The sequence below is a fragment of the Drosophila nasuta genome, chromosome 2L, assembly GCF_023558535.2.
Source record: "Drosophila nasuta strain 15112-1781.00 chromosome 2L, ASM2355853v1, whole genome shotgun sequence".
NCBI lineage: Eukaryota > Metazoa > Arthropoda > Insecta > Diptera > Drosophilidae > Drosophila > Drosophila nasuta.
Genome location: NC_083455.1, coordinates 20,199,672 through 20,227,356, shown reverse-complemented (window position 1 = coordinate 20,227,356; position 27,685 = coordinate 20,199,672). Strand labels below are relative to the sequence as shown.

At 40.4% G+C, this 27,685-nt stretch overlaps 2 protein-coding genes across 5 annotated transcripts; one reads left to right on the top strand and one right to left on the bottom strand.

Moving 5' to 3' along the window:
- Nucleotides 1-68: 68 nt before the first annotated feature.
- LOC132787500 (streptococcal hemagglutinin) lies at nucleotides 69-20,457 on the bottom strand. 3 transcript variants are annotated; one of them, XM_060794571.1, is made up of 12 exons: nucleotides 20,152-20,457; nucleotides 13,456-16,077; nucleotides 10,214-10,368; nucleotides 6,932-7,101; nucleotides 6,073-6,345; nucleotides 5,875-5,971; nucleotides 5,678-5,805; nucleotides 5,170-5,312; nucleotides 4,398-4,520; nucleotides 2,560-2,671; nucleotides 2,124-2,305; nucleotides 69-1,751 (listed from the first exon to the last, which is right to left on the bottom strand). In XM_060794571.1, exons 2-12 carry the CDS (start codon nucleotides 15,928-15,930, stop codon nucleotides 1,338-1,340), a joined length of 4,272 nt encoding a protein of 1,423 aa, XP_060650554.1. In that variant the 5' UTR covers nucleotides 15,931-16,077; nucleotides 20,152-20,457; the 3' UTR covers nucleotides 69-1,337. The 3 variants fall into 3 exon arrangements, with proteins under 3 accessions (XP_060650554.1, XP_060650563.1, XP_060650573.1); XM_060794580.1 differs by having other exon boundaries at nucleotides 2,560-2,662; XM_060794590.1 differs by having other exon boundaries at nucleotides 2,560-2,659.
- A 3,866-nt stretch (nucleotides 20,458-24,323) lies between these two features.
- LOC132795001 (uncharacterized) lies at nucleotides 24,324-25,245 on the top strand. Of its 2 annotated transcripts, none has more exons than XM_060805398.1 (2): nucleotides 24,324-24,479; nucleotides 24,540-25,245. In XM_060805398.1, exons 1-2 carry the CDS (start codon nucleotides 24,434-24,436, stop codon nucleotides 25,190-25,192), a joined length of 699 nt encoding a protein of 232 aa, XP_060661381.1. In that variant the 5' UTR covers nucleotides 24,324-24,433; the 3' UTR covers nucleotides 25,193-25,245. The 2 variants fall into 2 exon arrangements, with proteins under 2 accessions (XP_060661381.1, XP_060661373.1); XM_060805390.1 differs by having other exon boundaries at nucleotides 24,327-24,479; nucleotides 24,537-25,245.
- The last annotated feature ends 2,440 nt before the right edge of the window (nucleotides 25,246-27,685 follow it).

The following is a 27,685-nucleotide window of genomic DNA, read 5'->3' as shown; positions in this document are numbered from 1 at the left end:
TAAATACTGTCAAGCTGCATCAGATGATGTTTTTTGTTGTTCTTGTTTTTTTTTTATTTTTTTTCTGATGGCACAAAGAGTTAATGATTCGCTATTTGCTGTTGTTTCGTTTATAATTATTTTTTAACTCATTCATTGCGTTGCAACTTTGTGAAATTGGAATTCTCATTGCAATTTGATCAATATTAATATTTGCACATCAACAATAACCCAAAAGCCTGCCAAACACACGCACACACACACGACGCAGCAATATAATAATTATTGTGCAAAAAGTACTCGTTATTTTAATAAATTTGCATTTGCATTTCGAAAGCATATTACAATCAAAGCCAGAGCCAGAGAGCCTGAGAGAAAAAAACAACACACATAAAACATGCATTTTAAATTATGCGGCCTGTTTTAATTTATGCTAATTAATATTCAATAAAAGCTTATATTCGAAAGAGAGAGAGAGGGAGAGAGAGATAAAGCGACCTCAGTGGTCTCAACTCGCGCTGAAATTAGCAAAAATAATCTCTGATGCTGCGCGAATTTAATTTAATACTTTTTCCCTACATTGTTTATGCAAATAAAGTCAATACAGCAGTGCGGTGAAATTAATTAAAACTTTATTAGTATTTGATTAGGACGCGAGAGACTCGAAAGCTAAGCACAACTCGACAACAAATGGGTAAACAATAATAAGTTTTAAACAAATAGCAAATGCAAATAAACATTTAAATAAATGGATAAGTTACGCTAAAATTAGCCATTGCTGTGTAAATAAGCATTTCAAAAATTGTAGATTTAATACAACTCGTGATGGAAAAGTAGCGATAAAAATATTTGGCAACAAATGCGCTTTCAAGAGATCAATTTAATCAGGTAAACTAAATGCATTAGGCACAGTTGACTGCAGGCATTTACATAATTTGCAGCTTATAGCCAAATACAAGTTGCAGTTGCAGTTGCACAATCCACAACTGGGTCAATTCTGTTGTGTGTTGTGTGTTGTGTATGCTGTGTGTGTTTGGCAAACTTCAACACAAACGTGACTTGCACAAGATGTGCTAAGCCTATTTAAGTATGCGTCATATTGAACAGAATTACATCGAAGTGTTCTTCTATAAAGTGTTGTGTATAATCATAATGTGTTCATTTTGCCGACAGTTCTTGTTCTTCTTGTTAATAAATAGTATAATATTTAGTTATTATTATCAATATTTGTAATATTGAAATATTGCACGACCAAACTCTTCGCTCTCTCTTTTCTAGCTTTATTCATGGGGCACGTGTTTGCACGTAAATTTAACTAACCAGCCAACATGCTTAGCTTGCGTTGCATTTACATCCTCTCACTGTATTAGCGGCGAGTGCTGTGAGTTCTCACTGAAATCGACCGTGTAGTACATGTCGTTCTCCAGATTCATGGCCAGATGCCGTTGAAAGGGTCTCTCGTGCAATTGACCCCCCAGCGTGCTCTGCGCTTGTGTCTGTGCTGAGCTGTTGCCATTCGTTTGCGCTGGCAAATGACGCGTCGACTGTGCCGCATTGCCACTGCCACTGCCACCTTGAGTGGCACCTGCCGCAGCAGCAGCAGCAGCAGCTGGAGTTGCAGTCGTGCCGAGACCTTTGCCACTTAGCCAATGCTTATTAAGTTTGCCCTGCAACTTGGGCCGACGACTGAAACCCAAAATGGGTATAAACGAAGTGGGTCGCGTTGAGAATTTTCGATACGTTTGATTCACCTTGCAGTGACAGATGGTGACCTGGTTTTTGCGAAACGAAATCGAAAAAAAAAAACGAAATGGTTAAGTAAGAGATTTCAGGTCAGCAAAGTCATTTATTAGTGTCCACAAAATGTGCGCTGTTATAAATAATAATTGCAATTTTAACGCAAGTTTGCACAATTGAGCCTGACTGCAAAATTCACATTTAAATTCAAATTTGCAAAGTCAAGTTGTAACTGGGCAAAGAATCTTGCAACATGGTAATGAATATGCAACGCAGCTTTGCGTTTAAAGTGTGTTCCCCAACCAGTTTTCGTTAGTTGGTCAGCTTCTTTTAACCTCTTCACGCTGAGTGCAAATGTGTCTGTGTGTGAGTGTCTTTCTGTCTGTGTGTTCGTTTGGAAAACTTACCACGACGGCAACGATGAAAATGGCGGCCGCCAGAACGCCAGCCGCAAAATATGCATTATGCAATTCAATGGGACTCTTAAGCACAACCGATGAACCAAAAGTTTTGTCATTAAAATTTCTGGCGTTCACATCGTCGACGATAAATTCACTGGAGCTGACGACCGTCTCCACCACAAACTCATCTGCGAGAATAAGATAGAGAGCGAGAGGAAGAGGAAGAGAGAGAGGAAGAGAGAGAACATTAATGTAAATGTGGTTAGTTCATTCGACGGGGGAGTCTCGACCAGGCTTAGTTGGCCACGCGGGAGTGTCGCATATTTTTCGGGTTAGCCCCGAAGTTAATGAGCATTGGGTAATGGCAAAGGCAAAGCCAAAGGCAGCAAAGAGATGCTGGGATTGAGGGATAGGGAGAGGAGCAGCAGGGGAAATCACTTACCTTCGCACATTGTGCCCGTGTATCCGGGACGACAGGCACAGTAGAAACTCTCTCCGCTGGACCAGCAAGTGCCGCCATGGGTGCAAGGATTCACGCTGCACTGCTGAAAATACTGGGAAAGTTATCGCACACGTTGATATGTACACGCTGCGTATACGCAATATTTGTTATGCTATACTAACTAACAATTACTTGGGGGGCTTTTGTGTCTGTGTCTGTGTGCTGTGTCTGGCATGTTAAATATTAACGCGGCGCATAATGGTGCGCCATAGTAAAATGTAATTAATTTGCTGCCGCCTGGCAGCAGCAGCATAACCATCACAATCACCAACAGCGGCTGCGGCAGCAACAGCAACGGCAACTCATCAGAGTCCAAAAGCGCGGTGCCAGACAGAACAGTAGTTGTTGCCGCAGTCTCCGCTGGCACCGCTGCAAGACAGGCTACCTTAGAACTTTCCTTTCTGATGCTCGCCAAGCTTTGTCTGTCGCTGTCGCTGTTGCTGTTGCTGTTGCTGGCAATCTCTGGGTTTTCTGTCATGGAGCTGGGCTTTTTTGCTGCTGCGGTTGAAGCCTCGTGTCCGTCTCCAACAACATAATCATCATCATTATGATTGTCAGGAACAGCATCATCAGCAATTTCATCAGCATCATCATCAGGGTAGCCTTCATTATCATATCGTGTCAAGCTTTAATTATGAAGCTTTGACGCTTAATTTATGTACATTGTGTTAAGTTTTATTTTACCACCGCAAATTATCAAGTCATTGGGCGTTTATTAAATGCCCTGAAGTAGACTCTCACTTGATAATAATGGACATGCTAGGCACACCAAAATTCCCCCGCTTTTTCTCCACACCAACTAAAGACGTTGCCTTCACTTTTGTCGTTAGATTTTACCTAGATGGTCAGCTCAATTAGTGTGCTAAGTATTTGCTTTCATTCAAAATTTTGCAGAGCATTGAATACGCTAAGCATAATGGAAATGAACTTTCAAGATACCATAGTTGAAATTTCGTTGAAATAACTTTGTGTCAGATACTTTTGATTCTATTTTTCTGATGTTTCTAGTACATAAATCTCATTGTATCTATTGCTCAATAACTTGTAGTTGCTTTTGGTTTTTTTTGTATCTCACAAACTTACATATAAACAGTAATTACTTAAATCCCTTTGCTCTCACAATCTTCTTGCATAGCAAACAGGTTTTTCCAAATAAACTTTATTCCCTTGTATCATTTAATTAATCTGCAGTGAGACGACTTTGCTAATTGCTTCTCGAAATTTACAATTGTAATCCGTTTAGACCAAGTGCAATATACATTCATACGAATATACTCGTATATATGTGCAGATTTAGCTACAATGCTCATGCACATCTGATCAAAATGATTTCAACATGTTCAACATGGAGAAAACAATGCAGCATCGTAAATATGCCAGCAGACACGAACTTGTAAAATTACATAGTTGCATTGATTGCATGGAGAACAACATTCACATTTACACAACGAATACGAATACGAATGCGAATATGGCAGAGCGTTGCTATGCAGGAATAAATATTTGTGGATTTCCATGCTCGTCTGTATGTAAATCTATCTGTCCGAAGCCCAGCAATTTGTGAGTATTTTGGGCTTTTTGTTATGCACCTCCAACTGGCACGTTCCATCCCCCATCCCCAGCCCCCTTGGCCCCTTTCGCCTTGAAATGCACCCACTCAACAGACAAGCTCTGGCCTCAATAGCAAAAGGGACAAGGCGTAAACCGAGCAGCTACAAGCAATGAGCTCGTAACATGTGGAGGGAGTAGAGAAGTCGAGTGCATAAATCATGACTTACCGTTCGTGGCATTTGATTACAATCCGGTCCATTGCGACCTCCAGGGCATTCGCAGCTGAAATCATTTCCATGATCAATACAGCGATGTCCTTCGGGGCACGGCTTATTGGCGCAGAAATCAACCTAAAACACAGACAAAAACAGTAGCAACAGTAGCAGAAACCGAAACCGAAGCAGAAACAAAAACAAAACAGACATCAGCATCCAAATCGAAATCGAGAGCCATGGAGAGAAAGTCAGAAATCAAAGCATATTGAAAAACGCCAGACTTCATTACATATTCAAAAATTTATTGGCCTCACATACGACTACAACAGTCAGAATCGGAGTCAGAGCCAGAGTCAGAGTGCTATCCATATCAGGGGGTAGGCACAGTTTTTTTTTTTTGTTTATCTTCCTTTGGTTTTTCATACATGCATTTGCGGCAGGAAGCATTGGCCTGGGTAAATTCAATCAATATGTCCGCATAACATTTCCTACTTGACTCTGACTCTATGCATTGAAATACGCTACTTTTTATGGTGGAATCTTGACAGCTATGTTGCTGCATATTAAAATATATTTGCGGTAGAATATAAATAGCAGTTTAATTATGCAATAGCTCAGCAAATGATTGAATTGAATATACTAGGAATAATCTGGTTAGATAATAAATAAAACGTGCTTCTATTTCAACGTATGATGCCTTATTGATTTACTCGCTTTACCTAACAACCAAAGTGTATTTTTTTGCTTTGCTTAGACCTTTACTTTTTGCTCTTTTACCACTTACCTTGATTTGGCAACGGGTTCCCGTGTAGCCCTTGGTACAGCGACATTCGAAGCTGCCAATGTGATCGATGCATTCGCCGGCATTTTGACATGGATTCGATTCGCATTCATTATACTCAAAGTTGCACAGCTCGCCAGAGAAACCTGCACACACACAAAAAAGAACCAAAAGAAGCACATCAGATATTCAGAGTCAATTTTGAGGGGACGACGTAATGTAAATGTGCAAAATAAATGAAATGGAAATTTGCAAATGCTAGCGCGACACTCAATGAAGCGCAGCCCTTCTTCTACTACTTCGTCTCTTTTGATTTTCCCTTTTTGTATTATGCACATTTTCATTTTCGTTTTCGAATTCGATTTCATTGTTATTGAGTGCGATTTGTGCAAATTGTGCGAGTGTTTGTTGCGTGTGTTGAAAATAACTTATCGAGGCGTGTTTCAATCAATTTTAGAATGCGCATGATTAATGCAATTCCACATCGCGTATACGTAGCGTTATACGTTACCTGGCTGACAGAAGCAACGGAAACCATCCTCCTGATCCACACAGATGCCATGAACACACGGCGACGATTCGCATTCATTCAAACTGTGCTGACACAACGGACCCGTGAAACCCGAGGCGCAATCACAGCTGCAAGTAAAAGGGATAAGCATAAGTCTAGTTTGGATTAAATTCGACTGTGGTTGGTATTCGGCTCACTGGAAGTGCGTGGAGTTGCCCACACAACTGCCGCCATTCATGCACTCGGCCGGATTGCAGGGATCCGATTCATACTGACAATTTTTGCCCGCATAACCTGAAAGGAAGAGAAAACATCAAAAAAAAAATAGAGCCAGGTTACCCAACATGTTGTCAACATGGATTAGCTTACGCCGGGCATATCGCTAATGACCTTACCGTACGGACACAGGCATTGGTATGAGTTTCCCTCGTGGCCCTGCGAGAGGTCCACACAGATGCCATTATTGGTGCAAGGACTGGGGTTGCAGGCATCGATCTCCTCACAGTGTGGGCCAGCGAAACCGCTACAGCATTGACACTCATACTCCTCCATCGATGGGTTCGAGTAGCAGACCCCTTTGCCAGAACAATCGGCGTTCTCACCGCAATTGTCGGTTTTCGTGGTCACCTTTAGACGCACACACTGTGCTCCCCACAGCTCGGACACCACTGTGCGAGAGAGCAAATTAAAAACACAACAGAAATGAGAGCGAGCGAGATAGATAGAGAAGAGAGAGAGCGAGAAAGAGTTGTGAAATTAATTAAAAGCGGCATAGACACAAAAAGTAACCCTAAAGCCAAAGGAAAATGACAGGTTAATCGATAAAGCCGAGGCTGTTCTACACTACTGAATCAATAAATTAAAAATAGCAACAACATAAATATTTATTATTAACAAGTATTCAGTGAATGAGCGTCAAATTGTTAAATAAATAATAAATACAAAATAAACCCATTCACAGATATAAGACCAAATACAATTCATATATGAAAATCATATCTCGTTAACAGTTGACTACTATTTATTTTTAGTTTTATTCTTTTATTTTATGTACAATCTATCTATCTAAAGATAATAAGTAAATTCTGTGACAAATGGAATGAATTGACTTCTATAATTGAATAAATATGAAATAAATAAATACAGATTTTAAGTCTAATTTCTTAGGATGCATAAAAGTTGCTAGACTCCTCAACTGAAGCATCAGCATAAGCCATAGGCTTGAGCCTCGCAATTATGGCATAGTTGGCTTACCAATTAGTAGGTTGACTCCCTCGGTTAGATCCTTGTCATAGAGCGTAACCAGTTTCCTGCCATCGACCACCAGTGGCGTTATGTCCAACAGGACGCCTTCGGTAACATCGCAATGTTCGTGGCCGGAGCGTGTTACCTGATATACCTGTGCAGCATGTGCGGCGCTTTGGCTGTAATAGATTTACCCCCACAACAGCGGAGAGAGAAGGGGAGAGAAAGAACGAGGAAGAGAATGATAAAAACTGTTACAAGGCACTCGAAGTGGTTGCTCGAGTTATAAATATGAGTACGCATTCAAGCATCGCCTGTCGCTTCGTGTACTTAATTAATTAAAATTTATTTATATATATAAGCATTTCCCCCCATCTGCGCATTCTCACTTTGTTAACGGAAATTAAATAACGCCAAGCGGAAATTAAATTAGCCGACAACTATGAGCAGAGTTTTGCTTCCTGGCCGCACTTTCTCCACTGTTTGCCACTGTTAAGCTGCCATCAAATAACTCATTTAGTTCATAATTGGACTTTTGTGCACAAATCGACTCGACTCGAATCGCAATCGCAGCCAGCTGAAGTTGAGTTCAATTTTTGAATTTTCAGTTGGGTACTTTAAAGTCAAGTAAAGCCAATTGTTTGCATGTTCTTGGCCAGTTTAAGGACTGCCACCGCAATAAGTTAACAAAACTGGCAAAACTTTTGCTGCTTTTGACACTCCGCACTGACAACTCGGCTCCCGGTCTCCCACTTCTTCTTCCACTCTCCTTCCCCCTCAACACTCCGCTGTCGAACACACCTATCTAACATACCAAAAGTATAAAGTTTGCAATTTTTTTCAACAACAAGCAGCAGCAAGAGTTGTCACAGCTAACAGATACTCAACAAATAAATCAGAGAATTGCAGTTAGGTGGCGACACATTATACCCAGCTTGATTACTGGTTACAGGGTATAACTTTTGGGAAACTTTACCATCTATGTGCTACTTGCTTTGGCTCACATTATTATTTGTTGCTGTATATTTGTTACCAGATCTCCTTCTCTTCTTCGTCTTCTCCCTTCTCTTGACACACACACACACACACACACACACTCACACACACATATTAAATCGATAATAAAAACTTTTTTGACATCTCATTTTCATAGTTGGCAACTTTTTTTTTGCCGCAGCTCACGCTCAATGCCTTTTCCACTCTCACTCTCTCTCTCTCTCTCCTGCGCTTTGCTCCCCACGTTAACCCAATTGTTTGTGGTTTTATGAACAGGCGGAAGATGGTACAGTACGAACTCAGTCACTCACTCTATGGGGACCATCGTCATTTTGGGCCCACGGCAACTCAAATTGAACTTTGCTGGCCTTAGGCTAATTTGTGGCACAGCACCGAGCAGCATGAAGAATGAAAACAGCACGATGAATAGGGCTCGTAATTCAGCATTGAATGCAACCTTTTTTTTCTAAATGTTTGCACTTATACACATAAATATATATTAAGTATACGTAGAGTAGATAAGAGCCCAGCGAATAGAGACAGCGCTGGAATGTGCTGCGGACTGTCAGAGAAACGTGATAATTGCCATGGCCTTTTAACAGGCAAAGGGTCAGCAGCTGAGTCCAGTTTTATACTATATAGTAGAGGACCAAAAGGATGCTGCTGCTGCTTGTGCTTCTGCTTCTGTCGCTGACACACAAAATGACTAATAGTCAGCGAAAGAGAAGAATTCTGCGCCCTAGTCCGAGTCGCATTAATATGCGCAGTTTGTAAGGGATTTGCCAGCGTTATAAAGTAAACAACAAAAAATACGAAATAGGAAATGCGGAATAGGGAATAGGGAAATGGCAGGGAAAGCACGAAAAAAAAAGAAATGAAAACAAACCAAAATATACGATATTTACTTAGAGTCTCAGCCAAAGTGCGTGGAAAAGCGAGATAGGTCAGACAGAAGAAAAGAAACAAGAAAAAACGAAAACAATTTAATAAACTGTAAAAAGGGCATGATAATGGTGAAACGTGTCTGGGGCACAAGAAATGGCGACCTGTGGGCTTCACAGCACCAAAGAAACTGGGAGATAGCGAGAGGTCAATTGGGTGCAGCAGTCAACTAAACGTGTACATCGAGTAGTCGTGGTCGTTGTTCTAGTTGCCGTAGTGTGGGCGAACCCAGCGTGCAAACGTGCTGAAGTAAAATCAATAAAATACCCTAATGGATGTTATTATATAATAAGCTGTAGAACAAACTCGTCTCATCGAACATTAAAGCACATTAAAATAACATAAAAATAAAAAAATCAAACTATACACTTTATGAGAGTCTAACGAAAGGATACGCTTATGCGTAGACAAACAGAAACAGCCAGTCAAGCACAGTCTGCAAGCCGCGAGATTCAAGGAACTGAACTCTGCCAGACACCTGACGGCAACGTTGCGCCTGCACTTCAACTTGCGTTCGTGCTTGAACTCACATTCGCTTCACAAAGTTCCCTACGGCCTGAGAAGGGATTCTGCTGCTGCTGCTGCTTCTGCTACTGACGATGATGATGTTGATAATGATGCTGATGATGCTGATGATGCTGACGATGCTGATGATACATAATGACAGTTTGCCTCGCGGCCAAGTCAGTTACTTTGATAAACTGCGCTCATAACATCTGTTGGCATGCAACTCAAACTAAAGGCACACACTCCTCTTTTCTTCTTTTTTTGTTTTGCTTTTCTGCTGACTTGCATTGTTTCTGCTGCTGCTGCAGCAGTTGACGCCGCTTGAAGTGCAGCTGTTTTTTTTCTGTGTGATAATGCATTTGATCACAGCTTAGCAGCAATTTAAACGTAATGTGCTTAGGTCACATGAAGATAAAGAGAATTCGTAATGAAGCAGCAGTGCAATGTGTTTGTGCACTGCTTGTCTAGTGTACTGTGCACGACAAGCAGTGCAATTGTGTTTATAACATGTATACGACATGTTTAACCATTGATAATGTTCTAGTAAAAAGTCAACAGAAGAAAATCTTATTAAATGTAGTTGTCACACTGCTCTTTTATATTTCAAAAACATTAAAATGTCGAATTTATTAGTTTTTTTATAGTATGCGTTTTTTTAATATAACCTATCAACAAAATACTATCTAGTGTCAAGTTTAAAAAATTCTTTGTTTGTTGTCATGTGGAATTTCCCATTGAACAAGCAGCATTCCATTTGATGTACTAAATGCAGATTACTGCGTGTTAAATGCATTGATTGAATTCACACTTCAAAACAGAATGAATTGTTAAGCTCGGAAAATTTACCTGGTTGCATAGGTGTTGTTTAGGTTGTGCGCTGTGCTCAGCATGGCATCATTGATTTCAACAATTAAAATATCGCCGGATTGAATTTCTGCCTCGCCCTCCCACGTCAGCACATTGGGCGCACAGTGCTCGCCTGGTTTACAGTGCTCAGTAGTCTGCGAAATAAAAACAGTAACGACAAAAAGGTGGTTGAATTATTTAAATATTTTCACTAGCTACATAAATTAGGGGTTGCAAGGCTACAAGGCTGCTGTTGCGGCTGTAAATGTTTTTTTGGTATCTACCCCAGCCCAGGGCCGCAAAAAGTTAACAGTCGAAAGGGACCAAAAGGTTTGTCGGCTCGCTCGACATTCTCTCTGCGGTTGCCTGGGCACAGCCACAAAAACGAAATGCTGCAGGCTCTGCTGGAGCGAGAGACGAAAATAGAAAAACTGAAAACGGTAAACTGAATTATTAAACAAGTTTTCTAATTTCAGTTTCATGTCGTCGTCGTCTAAGCCGTTTGCCAGCCTAACAAATTTACATACTAACCACACACCAAACCTAATAAACTTCCCTGCCAGGAAAAGGTTCATTTTAGTCGTAGTAGTAGTTGCTACGAAATACTACGAAATCCATGTGCTACATTTATACTTGCTACCAACTGCCATATGCATAGATCCACTGACTCTGCGCTCTCCCTCTCTGCTTTTGTTTTTTATTAATTTGGGTTAAGCCACGCACAAGCTGACTGCCAGCTCAGGCTGTGATGTGATGTGAGCCTGTAAGCCTGTCCGCTTCATCCATTACAATAAAATGGGGTTTGTTGATGGCCGAGAGATGGAGAAGGTCAGGTTAGCAAATTTTAGCATATTTCGCTCAATTTGAAGCGGTTTAGTTTTTTGTTTTTGCTTCTGTTTCTGTTTCGTTTCCGAGGATTTGTCAGTGCTAAAATTTATGGCATTTTAATAGCTTGTCCTGCATAAGAATGTACATTGTGCTTTATTTTTAGTGCTTCACATAAAATGTCAAACAAATTTCCATAGAAATGAGCCACATACACATTGAAGACTATTTTATATGCATATTTGTTTGCTTTAAGCAAATTCTCATCATTGACAATGTTTAAATTAAGTAAACTAAAATTAGAATTGTAATATAAATTTCAATTAATATTGTCATTAATGGGCGAGCTAATTTGCTGCTCCACTTGTTGCCTACTCAATAACAATTATAAATAAACACATCTCAACCAAAAAAGGACAATGCCTTAGTCAATCCATCAGTCAGGCAGTCAGGCGAACAATTGGCAAACATTTGACATTTTCAAATGAACCCAAAGAAATTTAATCCTTTTGAGATGGCAAAGTCCTAGGCTTAGAAGAGGAAATTATTGATCAGCATTTGATGCGACTATTTCCGCAACATGTGTGAAGGGAAGTGACCCAAACAAGTTGACCGGAAATACTCAGATCCTTTGACTATCCATCTCAGCATCTTTATGCAAAAAGGGACACACATAATGGAGTTTCATTTTGTTTATTAAATCACATTTGTTGTTAGCTTACAGAGAACTAACCCAGTTTTACAAATTCTTAGACCCAGATGTGCGTTAACCAGCCATGAATTCAACTAGCGAACTGGCAGAGGGAGTGAAGGAAGGGAGCGCAACTTAACAGTCATTTTTAGCGTCCCTTGGCAAATATTTAAATTCATTTCTGAATTTATCCCTTTCAATGACATCTGTCTGCTGGCAATCCCAGTGGTACTTTAATCAGCACAACGCTTTTGCTTTCCTCATTCGCGTCTTTCTCATTTCAATCTGAGTCTCAAGCCTCAAGTCAAAGTCTCAAACTCAGTCGTCAATGTTGTTTAATTAACATCAACGTTTGGTCTTTTGTTTTGTTTCAGTTTGTCATTTAATTTGACGGCTTCTTTGTCTTTATTTCTTTTTTTGTTGGCAATAAAATAAAATTAAATTGATTTTCTGTTTACTTTTGATCAGCAAATGTTGCCAACAACAAATCTTTGTCGACTTTCCTTCCATCTTCTGCATTTAATTAAAAGATGTCGACATTTTGTTAACCTTGCCAAAATAAAAATGAGAAAAAGACCCAGTCGATTCTTTTTTACCTTGCATCTCATTTTATCTTATTGCAATATCTTCTCCTCGCTTCTTTCAATCTTTTGCTCCACAACAACAACAACAAAATAAAAAGGTAAATGAATTACAGAATATAAAATAATTAAAGAAAACATTCGCATAAGCAGAAGCGGTCATCAGTCTATGCTTCTAAGTCCTACGTGGAATTTCAATGTGGAAAAGGTAAACGCAAATAAGTTTTCCCCTCATAACAGCTTTGGGTCTTTTTTCGTTTTTACTTTTTTTTGGTATTGTATCTGCGAATTACAATTGTGCTTTTTAGGTCTTCCGGTTTGAAAAGCTTTGCTATTTATATTTTATATATGAAAATAAATGGTACAAAAAACTCTTGTTTTTTTTAAATCTAGCAAATGACCTAGTTGATAGAGTTTTTATCAAAGGATCTCTGGAGTGAAGTTTCATTTGATATAGATTTAAATATGCATTGGCATGCTCAAAAAAAAATAAATTAAATGGAGGATTATTATTTAAAATGCTGTATTTTGTCTGTTCAATTGCAGCATTTATTAAAGGTTTATTTTGTTTGCTTCCTATTAGAAGCTTTTGTCTATTATTTGTTTAATATTTGACTATTATTTGCTTTATTAAGCAAATGCTGCAAATTATTGGTATCAGAACTTGGAGTAAACAATTAACCTATTTCAACTTGACGACATTACGCTGGTTGCTACCTTCGCTGTAGCGTATTCAAACTAATCCCAACAAATTAGCAAACTATCAAAAGCCTCAATGCTGTAATTCTGTAACTATGCCAAAAACTAAGCGCACTAAGTACATAATGGAAAGATGGAGCGAGAGAGAGTTCCTCTATTCAAAGTAGTCGTAATTAGTACTCATTAGGTGTACATTATGTAAATACCGGCTCGTCTCCTCGCTTTTGCCAAACTAATTATTCCGTCTGTTTAAGCAAATAATGCGAGTAGCGAGCATGCGTGGAGCCGAAGCCCAAGCCGAAGCCAAGGCTAATGCAGAGGCTGCTTCCACCTGAGTCCTGTATTGTGTTTAATGGGGGTTCAATTGTTTTCGGAGCAAAGCCTTTAAAGCCTCGCTGACTCTCGCCTACTATCAGTTCAGTTTATCAAGCGCTATATATACTCACCACAATTGGCAGAAGCAGCTCGTGCGTTTCATTGCCTCGCCACAAATGTGAATCCTGCGGCACATTTTGTATCTCGCATTCAAGCGAATTGATTTTCTCCTGCAGGCGACTTAAAATACGCGGACGAGCAATTGGCTTTGAGGCCGATTTACCAAGATTAGCCGACTGCCCAGTGCCAGGGATGGGCGACAGAGTCGAACTAGCTGCTGCCTGTGGCTGTGCTATAACTTTGACTTTCGCTGCGACCACTTCCAGTTTCTCCAACTGCTGTTGTTGCTGCTGCTGTGGCGGCATCAGCGCCTTGAGCAATAATTTAGCGCGCTTAAGCTCCTTCTGGTATTTTATGGGTTTCACAGTAGTCCAAGCACTTTCTATTGTAGATGTGGCTGCCTCCCCCGCTGTTGCTGTTGCAGAAGCTGTCGCTGTGGCGCCGTCAAAAGTTTGCCTCGTGGGCGTCAAAGTCACGCGTTTTGGCGGCATTGGCGTGACTCCTCCGTTGTTGCTGCTGCTGCCGCTTCGAGTCGTCTCCAACTTTGTGGTTGGCGAACTTTGCCGCAACCTCTCCGTCGGCACTGTTGCCGCTGATGACTTTATAATGCTGCCTGCTGTGGGCACAGTGCTGCTGCTGCTGCTGCTGCTCACTCCCTTTCCTGAACCAGTTCCAGTCGCAGTTGCAGTGCCAATTTCTTTCATTAACTTGCGTTTATTATGTAACAACATTTCGTTGTACAACTCTTTGCTGTTGTAGAACTTTGTTGTCGAGAACTCCGGATGTGATGGCGCAACTATTGACGATGATGACGATGATGTTGCTATTCCAGCTGCTGCTGCTGCTGCCGCTGACAATGATTTGGCTTCGTGGCCATCCGAGACTTCTGTGTTAAACTTTGTGTTGCCAAAGTCAATGTTGGGCATGGCCATCACATCGCTGGCACGATGCTGCATGGGAAACTCGAAGCTCTTCTTCACACGCCGATCGATGTAACTATCACCAGCTGCGAGTCGGGGCAGCTGCTGTGGACTTCGCGTTGAAGATGTCATGGTTGCTGCCGTAGTACTGCTGCTGCTGCTGCTGCTGCCTGTGGTTGCTGTGGTTGTGGTCGCTGCGGTGCTGGTTGTGCTGCCTCGCGTTTCGTGCAGCTCAAATTTACGCTCGATTTCCGTTATCAAATCATCCTGCTCCTCCAGCAATTTTCGCGTGAAATCACTCGGTGTGGATGCCACGCCTGCCAGCAGTGTTTCTCTTGTTGTTGTTGGAACAGTAGTCGTCGTCGTCGTCATTGGTGTTGCAGCAGTTGTCGTCGCAATTGTTGGCTGCTGTTGATTGACTGACGGAGTGCCGTCAGCCACAACCAGCAATTCCACCTCATTGGGCATTAGATTCTGTCGATATTCCTCGGCATTATCGAGCTGCTTAAACACTGCCTGCTGCTGCTGCTCTTGTTGCTGCTGCAGCTGCTGTTGCTGCTCCACCTCCTGTGGCTGCTCTACTCTATCGCCATGCATAATGGACTGAAAATCCTCCAATTTCATGGGATACAGATCGACAATGTTCAGCTTACTGGCCGTCGATTGCTGAAACAGCATGGCACCATAACGCTTGCGTTCCTCCTCATTAAGATCGGCCAACGTCTCGGCTACTTGATACGATTCTGCCGCTTGCATTTGTATGTTGAGCGAAGCGGGTGAAGTGCTTGCTGCCAACTCATCAACATCAGCAGAATCAGCCTCGGGCAGTGACTCCGAATTTTCTTGCTCTTTATCGCCTGCTGAGTCGCTGAACTTAATGCGATAGAGACGATCAAAAACGTTACCCAGAGAGGCAAGTGGCGGCACAGTTGTCGTCATTCCTTCGTCCTCTTTTGGCGATAGTTTGTCAGATCCCAACTTTAATAATGGTAATGGAAGTATTGTTGTTGTCTCTATGCCAGCAACATCTGCTGTAGCTGTTGTTTTTACTACTGCAACATCATCAGCAATTGCTGTTGTCTTTTCTGGTGCAACATCTTCTTCAATTGCTGTTGCAACATTTTCCACTGCTGCTGTTGCTGTTGTTGTAGTTGCCACATTTTCTTCTACTGCTGCTGTTGTTTTGACTTCTTTTCCCTTTGTCGTTGTTGTAGCCGTCGTTGTCGTAGTACTGGTTGTTGCCGTTGTGGTAGGCGTGGCCGTTGATGTCGACGAGCCAGAGGAAGCAGTTGAGGAGGAGAGAATGCTGCTAGTGGTTATTTCATCCACAATCTCCAATTCTTCTGCTGCTTCGGCTGCTGCTGCTGCTGCTGACGTCACTCGGCTGGTTTCATTGCGCTCAACATTGGCACCGCTGACCACCACGGTGGGGGCTGTGGTCGTTGCGGGGGCGTGGCTGCTCTGCAAGTCATTTATTATGGTCGGAGTTGGCGTTGTTATTACCGACGCTCTCACCCAAACAACATGCAGCAGCATTACAAATGTTAAAATCCAGATTTTCGACATTTTGGAACGTATTTTCAGACGCCCCTCGCGGTATGGAAATAAGCTGTTGTTATATTGGTTATTATTATTAATATTTGTGTTTGTTTGTTCTTTTTTCCTTTAATGTGTCTGATGTGGTTTCAGCTGCATTGACGCATTGCAACAAAACTGCAAAATACAAATAGAAATAAATACGAAAAGTTATTATTTCCATATATTTCTTATTTTGCCGTAATCGAAAATACTTTCAATAAAGGCAAATGTTGGACATGTGAAATAACGAAGCTTCTGCTTATGAAAATGCAATTAAACAATTGAAATTTAGAAAACAATTGAAAATACTCGGTGCAAAATTCACAAATGCATAAATAATTGAACAAATATTGAATGAAATCAATAGACATAAAGAGAGACAAAAACGTAAGAGCAATAAAAACCCAAATTGACAATTTTTACATTCAATTGAATTTTACTCAAAATTAAATAATTGCCAGAGCCAAAGCAGCAAGATAAATCAGTTGACAACCTCAATTGAGTCATAAAGGGTCACTCAATGAACTCAAAATGCCTCAAAATCGTTTTTGTGATTCACTTCTACACAAAATTGATTGGCAACAAGGAAGAGAGGACGAAAATAGTCGACAGCTTACAGCTCATTGGTTACCAAGCAGACAGTCGACGAAGGACAAGCAAATCAAGGCATTGAGTCATTACTCCATTTGCTCATTAAAAGGCAGACTGCGTTCTTGTAGTTTTGTGGCTGATGGATTAGACTCGAGCTGAAAGCATAGATGCGCATCATATGCAAAGTATGCACTCTCCTTTTCCATTCAATTGAACTCAAACTTCTCGCAAATATTTGCTCACGAGTAGGGCGCTTCTATTAGAGTTGTGCCATTGATAAGGATGAACGGATGAAAGGCATATATTACTGCACTACACTGCACTTCGCACTGTTTATTTATGACCTCAAAGTGCTGGCAGCAATAAATCAACAACCTCTTCCTATCCCTTGGGGAGTCTTTGCCAACGATTTCAATTTGTTGCAGCTGCGACGTCAGTTGGCCTGTCATTAAATTAATTATTTTCATGATAAAATTAATTAAAATGCATGCGATTCGCTTCTGCAATATCTATTCTGCTTGATGGCTTTCATTTTATCCAACAACACAAAAACACAAAAAAAAAAAATCAAATATACGCTCTGTTGAGAGACAGGGCAGGCAAAAGCAAATTTCAAGCTCTGGTTATTGTGCATATTGAAAAACCTCAGAGGCTAATAGCATAAGGAAAATTTCGAAGGCAAACAACATAAGCGCCATAAGAGAAGAAAAGAGAAGCAGCTCAAGCAAAAACAAATGAAATCCTCTTAGTTTTAAACGAGCCATGCGGCAGAAGCCACCAAGGCTGCTGCCGTCTCAAGAAGGACGACCATTTCATCTTCATCTTCTTTTTTTAAAGTCACTTTAAAGCCCCGAAAATTTGAATGTAACTGGTTTCAATTGGAAGCTTTTGAGTAAAATAATTGGCTTTGGAAATCAAATCTACTCTTATTTGGAGCCCACTTCAAAGTTCGCTTTTTGCGGAAGTTGTAATTGTACTATAAATAGCTAAAATGTTTGAAAGTATTTCACTAGCCAAATCAACATAAATAATCGCAAATAAAAAACAAATCAAACATTTCACTTGGAATTGGCGAAAAAGCGAGCATAAATAAGAGGCACTCTTATAAACAAAAAAACAACAATATTGTGTTGAAACTCTGGAATAATAAAAAGTGAAAATGAAAAACAAATAAACATTTTTACGCAGTCACTTGATGAATGAATGGGGAATGGGGGGCTAAGGACGTGGGCGAGACTACGTCTGGGCGGGTGTAAAAAAAAAGTTTCGTTTTTATTTGTTTGTTGTTGCTGTGTTTTGCTCCGCTTTTACTGTATTTTGTATACAAACAGTTGCAGCCAAAAAGCAAAAGTAAATAGAATTAAAAATGAAGCTTAATTTAAAATGCGACGAAGCGTGGCATTCACTCACACACACAGAGCCATAAAGCAGCGCTAATATCAACACACATAAGCTCACACACACTGACACACACGCACACTCACACACACACACCCATTCAGGCGCACAGATACACAGAGATAGCACTGGAGTAGTGCTGGGGCGATGCGATATAAAGCTGTAGATAAACTTGCGTCGTTTCCGTTCTCAGACCTAAACAGCACTCCTCATCGCTCTCTTTCTTCCTTTATTTTTTGCGCTCTATGCAAAGCTTCGCTTTTTTATTTAGAAATGTTTATGTGCGGGCCGCATTTTTTGGTGTAAAACAGCGCAAGAAAAAAATACACATAAACGAAGCAAAAGAAAAGCGAGCAGCAGCAAGCAACTAAGATAGAAGAAAAGGAAAAAAAATGTAGCTAGATATTTAAAACTCGCAGCCGCAAAACCGCTGCTCATAAGGTAAATGGGGATGCCTCAACTGAACACAAATGGCAACCGCCAACAACGACAACGAGCCTGACAACAACGACAATGCGAGACGGTGACACTGCCATTTCTCCACAAAAACATTCCACATTTTGCTACTCGTTCCAAGCCAAGCCAAGTGGCGGCAAATCTCTCGACTGGGATAGACTCAGTCCTCCACCCAGCAAGCCAGCCAGCCAGCCAGCCAGCGAGTTTCTTCTAGCTGTTGTTAGCTGTTTTCTGTGAAAACGATTCCCATTCCCAGTCGGGGCCAACGACAAGGTGTGTTGCACCGTGGGCACATAAATAACATAGCAACAACTTTTTAATGTAAATTAAAAATTTAACTAAAGTGGCAAGACGTGCAGCACGAAAGGTTAAAAGTGCGGGCATCGTATAAAATTGGCACGAAAAGAATTCTTCAGTTAATCACGTTAGTTTGACAAACTCTATATATGTTATTCAAATAAAATATTGTGACTGCAAAAGAATAATTATAATAGAAACATTTGACAAGGTTTCCAGAACAATAAATTCATAAATTCCGATTAGTTTATTAGCTAGTTACTAACTAACTAATTGAGCTTGTTAGTTTGCGCAACTTTGGAATATTATTAATATAATAATTTAATATTTTTTAAATATTTATATGCCGCACAATATTTATTGATATTTTCTCAATTGGTTTATTTGTAGCGTAATAAATGTGTTTCTTTTTACCATAAAACAACATTTTCCCAAATGAAATAAGCGAAAAAATTGACGTAATTTAATCTCGTGTCCTTTGCCAATACATTTCCCATTTGTATATGAAAGCTTTATGGCCAAAGTAAACAATATATTTTTAATGAATGCGATTTAGGTTTAATGAAGACAATCTAATAATAACTTTGGCACCACTATGCTTGTGCCTTTGAGTGTGTGTGCTGCTTTGTAAAGAACTCGCATTTATCTTTATTTTTATGCCACAAACACGCCAAAAACACGCAGCGTGAAAGCGGAGGTGGCGGAGAAAGTAGAAGTGCCAAGAAGCAAAGTAGCCACGTTTCTAGTGTAAAACGTATGGAGATAGCAGGCAGACGAGGCGGGGGAGAGTCGGAGTAAGGGAAGTGGGAGCAACTTCACGTCACTAACACAGCACCCCAAAGCCAAAGCCAAAGCCGAGGCAACATTAGCCGAGCCACGCTGATGACGGCAATGCCAATGGTGGCAGCAACGCATACAAATCATGAGGGCACAGAATTGGATAGAGTCAGTGAGAGTGTGTGTATGTATATGTGTGTGTGTGTTCGCTTGAGTGTGTGTGTGTAAAAGAGAGGGTGAAATCGGGTTTGAGCTTAATCTCTAGAATCTTTTAGTTTTGCGCTATGTAAAGCATAGCACATTTAAGGTGGCTGTGGCTGTGCCAGCGACTGTCTCACGACGCTGTTAGCCGGGTCAACAACATAAACCAAGTCACCAACAAATGCCAACACCCCGCCACAGCTCCCTCCCACATGCCACACTCATTGTGCCCCCCTCTGCTTCGTCCTTGCTCAATGCCTTTCGCATTCAGCTGGAATCGAAGCGCTTCAAGTGGCACTTGTAAGCAGCGATCTCTGGCATTGACTAGTCTGTGAAATAGTGTAGAGTAATGGCTGGTTGCTGGGAGGAGGAGAATGCTGCGGGGTGAAAGGGGGAGAAGGACCTGTACTACGTGGGTTCAACTGCTGGGTCTCGAAGCAGTGGCAGAAAATGTTATTTGATGTAGTTTTAAAAAGGAAAAACACGTACAATCTACGCTGCTCTTGGCTGCTTGGGGGCTGAGCTCCTCTCCTCCTCTCTGCGTCTTCTTGTAATTCTTGTTGCCTGACAATGTCGCTGCTTGTTCTCGATGTTGTTCTTTTTGTTGTTACACTTGTTGTTGTTGTGGCTTTTTGATCGACTGTTGAATTAATTTTAAGTTATTTGTTTTGGGGCCACTTTTGTCCAGCCAAGGCTGCGTTTGTTCGCACTTTTGATTCGATTATCAACGATTCGCACTGTTTTGTTCACGATTTCCCATTTATTTGATTAGATTTCAGATATTTAAAATATCTCCTAAATTAAAAACAATATCTAAATTTATTAGTTTGCAGTTTGATACAATTAAATAATTATAATTTCTTTTAATTACAAAATATGTTTGCAGAAAATTAAAATATATAAACAAATTTTAAATGAAATATTTAATAAATTCATTTACAAATACTATCCAAAGAGCACAAATTTAAAATATATAATTAAAAAATAATTCTTTTAATAATATATATTGAAAAGCGCAGTCGTGTGTATATAATTATTTAATTGAATGTTATTATCCAAAGTGCTTTAATTGAAGTTGCAGATGCTATGCAATTTATTTATTATTTAAATTCAACAGTCACTTAATTCTTTTGCCTCAATGGCAGCACATTAAATTTAATTTAAAACAACACCGCACACACAACGCTTAAGTTAATGCGTTCAAGCATCATTCCACACTACTCGAATTTAAATATACATTTCGAAAATGCTTTCGTAAACTCGCACAAGTTCAAGTTGATAATTGTCGGCGGAATTGTTGGAATTAAAGTGCCGGCTTAAGCAACCGCAACTGTCGCGATGCTTTCCAATGTGAACTTTATTTGCGGGCGCCGAGGGACAAAACAAAGAATTTAAATTATTTGGCGCGTCGTCTTCCAGGTATTTGGGTTTGTTCTTGTTTTATTATTATTCAGTACTATTGAGGTTCTTGCCTTTAATTTTGTTGGGGTCTCACAACTGTTCTGGCATTTTCGCAAACGTGACGCTCGAATGTTGCTCCGCTACTGAAGCAGCATCCAGAGCAACGATGCCGATTGCCAGACATTTGCCACTCAGATAAAAGCTCTCGCTTGCCATAAAAGAAACAAACCCAAAGAGAGAGCAAAGCTGGCGACATGCGCACACAGCATCCTGGCGAGCGTATTTCTGTTTTGGGTTTTATTTTGGACTTTTGTTGGAGGCAGCTTGTCGAGCATTCGACGAGAATTACCCAAAACATTGGCCAGCACAGCTGTTCGAAATCAGCTGGAAGGGCGCAAGGAATAGAAGATGCCTGAGTTTGGAGATGGGACGAAAGGGAAGGTTGGGAGGTGGCACAACATGCCCCATCATAACTTTTTCGCGTGGCGGCCATTTTCATTTTTTCAGCCGGTTTTTTGGCTCTTGCTTTTTTGCCGTGTGGCGTCTGCATTTGTCACCTCGCCCTTTGTTTGTCGCTTGGCGGCGCCATCAGGTGGGATTGCTTTCACAGGGGTCACTTAAAGCCGCCCTAATGTCTGCCGCCTTTATGGGTTATGAATGCGGCAAGGCTCATAAATGTTCTGGCGTTGTGCGACGAATACGTGACACGGAGCCAAACTTTTAGCCTACTCACAGCAGCGCAGAGGTTTTATTGCCTTTTACATCATTTATTGGTTGGCTTTAATTGTGTTTTAAAGCGCAACTAATGAGGTTCATTGCGGTATTCGCAACACGTCATTAATATCGAACCGCGATTCTGGAGCAGCTCCATGCGTAATGAGCAGAATTTTGAAACTGAGAAATGAAAACGTGCCAGCCGAAAAACTTTTGCAGTTTCTCCCGAGATGCGCATCAAAATGAAAGTTCGTGCCAGCTTCATGGCATTTATATGCTGCACCAACTCGGGTCGTAAAATTTAAGGAAAAAATAAAATATGAGAAAGGAAATATCTGTTGACTCGGCGGTGTCTTGGCCTCTTCGTTTCGTTTCACCTTTTTTTTGACTTGCATCTCTCAGCGTTCATTAATTCAGACAGTGCCTCCCAATTATGCAGTGCGGAAAAAAGTAATTACGCGTATTAAGCGCACACAACCAGAAATGAAGGCGATTAAGATTTGCGCGATGCAATCTCTTTTTCGTTCTCTTGCTTTAATAAACCGTGAAACTGCAAACATGGCTGACAGAAAATGAGACAAATAAATTATTCATCATGGCAAGTAAATGACTGTTTGAATTACTACCTCTTTAGGATAATTGAAATAGCTATCAGATAATGAAGTTAATTAGTCGCTTATGAATTTATCTGCTTCTATAACTAATATCAGCATGTAACGTAATTCTCTTCAAATTTCTGACGACACATCTTGTTTTAAAGACTTTCAAGAGTGACAATCATACAGGTGTAGCTTAAATCCACACTATAATTGAGATAAATGAGCTTCCGTTGATGGAGCCTAATACTCGATTCGCAACTAAGCCTGTTAAGTCGGCATGTTGGCAGAACAAGTGCAGCTGGCTTACCACCGCATCTTCCCGTTATCCTCCCCTATCCCCATCTCCCCGCAACCGTCAACTTCACATTTCCTCCCCTGCACAATTTGGAGGCTGTTAAGCCATCTGTCAGCCTCATTTATGTTATGCACATTCTGGCAGCCATTTGCTATTAACTTTAATGCCAAATGTGTACACTTGTATAAGCCAGGCTGTAACACACACACACACACACACTCGCATACACACACTCATGTGAGAGTGCTGTCAGTTGCTGTTTTATCAAATTGGTTGTACTTGGACTTTAATATGACTTAATAAGCTCATTACAAATATTTTTTTTTCGTTGTCACCACATCGTATATGCAAGGGTGTGTGTGTGTGTGTGTGTGTAATAAATGTAATTTCGAGTTTCGAGGGACACATGCACATGCATACGCGCCGGCATGTAAATATACATAGCTGCAGGGGCGCCACAGCTTGGCATCGACATCGGCATCGACATCGACGGAATGCTAAGGAGGGAATGTGTAGCCGAGAGCTGAATTCAGCTGAAAAAAGTCAACTCAGCTCGTTGCTGCCTTATGCTCATATTTAAATTTGCATAACGTTGATTTTGCTCCAGGAACATTTGCTCCACACTCACATATTATGAGAGAGAACTGTGCACACACATTACGCATACGACGCGTGTGGCGAGGATCGCTATGGCTTTTTTGTTTTTTTGGAAAGGGAGACTGCGGCCGTGTTTGCCTGCTTGTGGATTATTTTCATTTAATAAATTAAAACATATTTCGCATGCTGTTCAAATATAATTACACTCGGTCTGCGGCATCTACTTACGATTTAATTAAAATTATGTTTCAACAACAAAATTCGCGTTCATATAAATCTGTGTATGTTTATAAATAACCGTTTTTTTCATGTTGAATGCAAACTTCAACTCGTGTTTGTTATTAATAAACTTTTCAATTGCAAACATACAACAGGGCAGCTGTTCACATTAACTTTTGCCTTTGCCTCTCAGTAATATGCCTTTTGCGACTTATTCCGCTTGCCTATTATTCTTGTTTTGTGCATTTCCTTTTGCCAAATCCACAACTGACATTCACAATAGCTCGACAAAAAAGAAACCGCAGAGCCTAAGCTCATAAGCCCACAAAACATCACATAAAAGGCAAACGACAGAGCAGCCAAAGTGAATGAGAGAAAACGAGACGAACGAACGAAGCGTTTTGCTGGTTACGCAATGTGGCTTATTACAAATTTCAGTTAATTAAAGGAAATTTTCAAAGGCTTAAAATGCCAAGAGATTTACTCGTTTTTTTTACCCACACTTTCATTTCTTTTTGTAGCCAGCAATGTAAGTCGATGTAAATAAATATTCATAGAGGAATCGCTTGAGAAGTGTCTGTAGCAGTATGAATAGTCAAAATAAATTAGTTAGACAATTAAAATATTAACAAGAATTATATAATTAATAACTTGTGACCAGTTTTGAAAAGGGATATAAAAGAGAATATTCAGTGGAAAAGGTTCAAAGTACTTTACTAAAAAGATTATTATATGAAATGAATAAAAATTGGGATGAAAATATTTAAGCAATAAATTATTAAAGAAAACGTTTTAACGATGCGAACTAACGTTATTGGAAAGTCTAAACCAAAAGCAATTCATTATGACATAAATCTCAGCTCTATAAAGCAGAGTTTAAATTATTTGTCACAAAAAAAAGATTAAGCATTTCAGCATAATTACAAAGCAACCCGAAAACTTCGAAATGATGCCGCTACTTAATCTAATGCAAACACAACTTCTGCTTGCAAGTAAGTTTAACTGAACTAATGTCTTTCAAATGAGATACTTCTTCTACTTGATTGCAGAAGAGAATCGCAACATTGCTGCGGCCACACGATTTCTAACCCCTTTGCTGCGCTGTCCCATGACCCAAGTGGTCATCTCTTTTGTGGTTGGTTATTTCGCCACCATCAAGATTACCCAAATCTGTACGCTAATACGGAAGCAAGTCAGCAAGCGCCAAAACCTGGAGGAGTGTGTCACACAGCTGGACTCTGAGAGCGGAAGCAGCGAAGCGATTTTGATCAAGGGTCAAGCGCCAACAGATGATGAAGCCCTCTGGCTGACCAGCCAACAGTTGACTGCCTATAACGGACTGCAGGGCAATAACGAGCCCATCTATACGGCTCTCAATGGCAAAATCTATGACCTTAGCTCGTCACGCGATGTCTGCTCGAAGCCAGGACTTTATTCCCTGCTGGCCGGCTGCAATGCCAATCAAGTGCTGAATATTGCATGCGGCTCGATGGGAGTCTGCACCGACGACGTTGTTCAACGTTGGGAGCAGAGTCTCAATGCCGAATTCAATATTATTGGCTACTTAATTGACAGTGACGTGTCTGACGACGACCTCGATGCTAATACTGAAATCGAAACTGAAACTGAAACAGTATACAACAATGACAGGACGGTTGAAGGTGACGGTAGCCAGGAGGAGCTGTCTGCAAATAGAGAAACTTAGTTTTGGTCAATGTCTTTTAGCTTTTTACTTATAAATGCGCAACTTAATGCCAACTGATGTCATTTAAATTCTTTATCAGCAATGAACTACTCTTAAAGAGGCTATAGTTTATCACTTTTGAATAGTCATTTTATTTACTGTTAATATAGGTACTTTTAAGCATATTATTCAAACCTTATTTTCACTACTTTTCCCACCACTATTTTTACTGTAAGCTAAAAAGTAAAGTAAAATAGAATTGCAGCTACTATTTTGAAAACATTACATTACTAATAAACATTTAAAAACTTTAACATAGTTTGTGTAGATTAAAATGTGTTTCAAATCATAAAAAGAATATATTTTTCAAACACTTGAATTTTCTTTACCGTCTTCTTCTCATTTTATCAATTTCGCATTTGTTTTCCAAGTTATTTTCAAATATTATCCCTGCTTAGTTTAACCTAATGAAAACATTTTTGAAAGCCCTTCCTACGCAATCACTATAACATATTGCTGGCTTACTTGAACTACTTGAACTTGTTTACGTGTGTGGGTGTGTGTTGAAAAGCCGTGTGTTTTATTCGAGAACATTTCCTGCGAAAAGCATAACAAGCGATGAATGGGCATTGGCAAGGTAATACGTATACGTATACGTTACACGTTCTTGGAAATTGTGCCAAAATCGTTGACCCCTGGCATCGATGGCGCCTTTCGAATGGCTGAATGCTTGGCATTTGGCCCAAATGTGTTTTTCGCCTTGACAAGAAAATATCGATGGTGTTAACGACGATAGAAACAGATTGTTGTGTTCTGTTTCTCTACCCACTACGAAAATAAAAACGCATCATGATGAACATAAAACAGTTTAGAGCAACTTTGGTATCTTAATCTATATGGATTGACTTTTATAGGGTATAACTTAGTCGAGTGTCTGTGTGGAGTCGAGAACCTTAACTTGTTTACTCTACAGGCTGTTAACTTTGCCCCTGGCTTCGCGACGTGTGTATGGCGAACTTTTCAGTAGCACCCAAACACGAAGTTGTGTAAAATTGAATTGAAGAACACCGTGGAAAATACTAAGAAAAAAAAAACACTCATGAAGCCAGGTGATACCAAAAAGATTCCCATCAGGTGCAGCACACACAGCTAATAAAATCAAAATTACTTTTCAGCCCAAGAACACACACACACACACAACAAAACTTGCTGCTGTGCTGGATCGAGTAACTTGGGAATTTGAAAAAGTTGTCAAAAATTGTTAAGCACGCGCTTAAAAATCACCCAAATGTGCAAAAGTCAATGTACAAAATGAAAACAAAGAACAACTTTAGAGGGTCAGCGCCAATATCAAGATGTTGCTGACAGGCGACAAGTGCTATTTGATGTGGCAAGTTCGATCAGGCAGAATGGTGTGTCGAAAGGGCAACAGAAACAGCAGAAGCAGCTAACAGAAACTAATAGGTGTGAAAGAAAATGTGAAAAGCTAGACGAACAAATAGTAATTGAGGGGCACTTGCTGGGAAAACAAAACGAGAGTGAAATCTTCTTTAAAGATACAGTTTTTTAGGCTGCAAACTTTAAAATTTTTCGTAAAATGTTTCAACAACAATACGATAGCAGTCTCCTTTAAAGTTTTTTTTAAATGGGAATATTTTATGCTTCTCTTCGATTTACATTCCATGTTCTTAAGAAACAACTGTCAAGTGTGGCAAGCTTAACCCAGTTTTCTTACTGTCATTTCATAAATTGCCACAATGTATCGCAGCTGGGGCGAGAATCATAATTGAAACCAAAGCACATAACAATGTCACAGCCAAGGCATTAATAAGGCTTTAAATATGCCGCTGTGTAACATAGCCAAATGCCCAACGACCTACAATACAATACAACAAAAGCAGCAACAAGAGCAACAGCAACAACAAAAAGGCAAATTAGCAATGTTTCACATCAAAGTGCACATTAAATCCGAGACGATAATCACGCAGGGCCTGGAAGGCCAGACGAGATGTCGACGACAACGAGACGAGACGAAACGAGACGATAAGAGACGACAGTGGAGCAGGAAAGCGCCTTTTGGTATGCGTCGGGGCATACAAAAAACATAATTAACCGCGACCTGGCGAAACCGACAACCGACAACGAGACGACGAGCAGCAACGAGGGCGAAGGACCAAAGACCAAGCGACGTTGCGACGTCGGCCTATGAGAGGCAAAAGGCAAATACAAGCAGCAGCAACATGCTGCTGCCATTTTACAATTCGCTCTGTCGACATCAGGTTAATGTGACAATCGCAGCTGTTGCCAACGCTCCCGCCCCACAACGCACAACGCACGACCCACAGCCTCTACTTTTGCTCCGACTTGTACAAATTACACAGTTTTGAATATAAAGTACTCAAATAACACACACATATACGACAACGGCAACGATTGCGACTGCGAGTGTGAGTCGAGTATAGAAGACATCCTAGCCGAGCCTTTTTAATGCATGCCTTGCCCCTTGTGTGTGTG

Coding starts and splice junctions, on each gene's coding strand:
- LOC132787500 (XM_060794571.1), bottom strand. CDS start 15,930: ATGTCGAAAATCTGGATTTTAACATTTGTAATGCTGCTGCATGTTGTT. Junction 2,672..4,397: donor GTAATCAAATGCCACGAACG/GTAAGTCATGAT, acceptor TAACTTTCCCAG/TATTTTCAGCAGTGCAGCGT. Junction 2,306..2,559: donor CACGGGCACAATGTGCGAAG/GTAAGTGATTTC, acceptor TTATTCTCGCAG/ATGAGTTTGTGGTGGAGACG.
- LOC132795001 (XM_060805390.1), top strand. CDS start 24,434: ATGATGCCGCTACTTAATCTAATGCAAACACAACTTCTGCTTGCAA. Junction 24,480..24,536: donor AACACAACTTCTGCTTGCAA/GTAAGTTTAACT, acceptor ACTTGATTGCAG/AAGAGAATCGCAACATTGCT.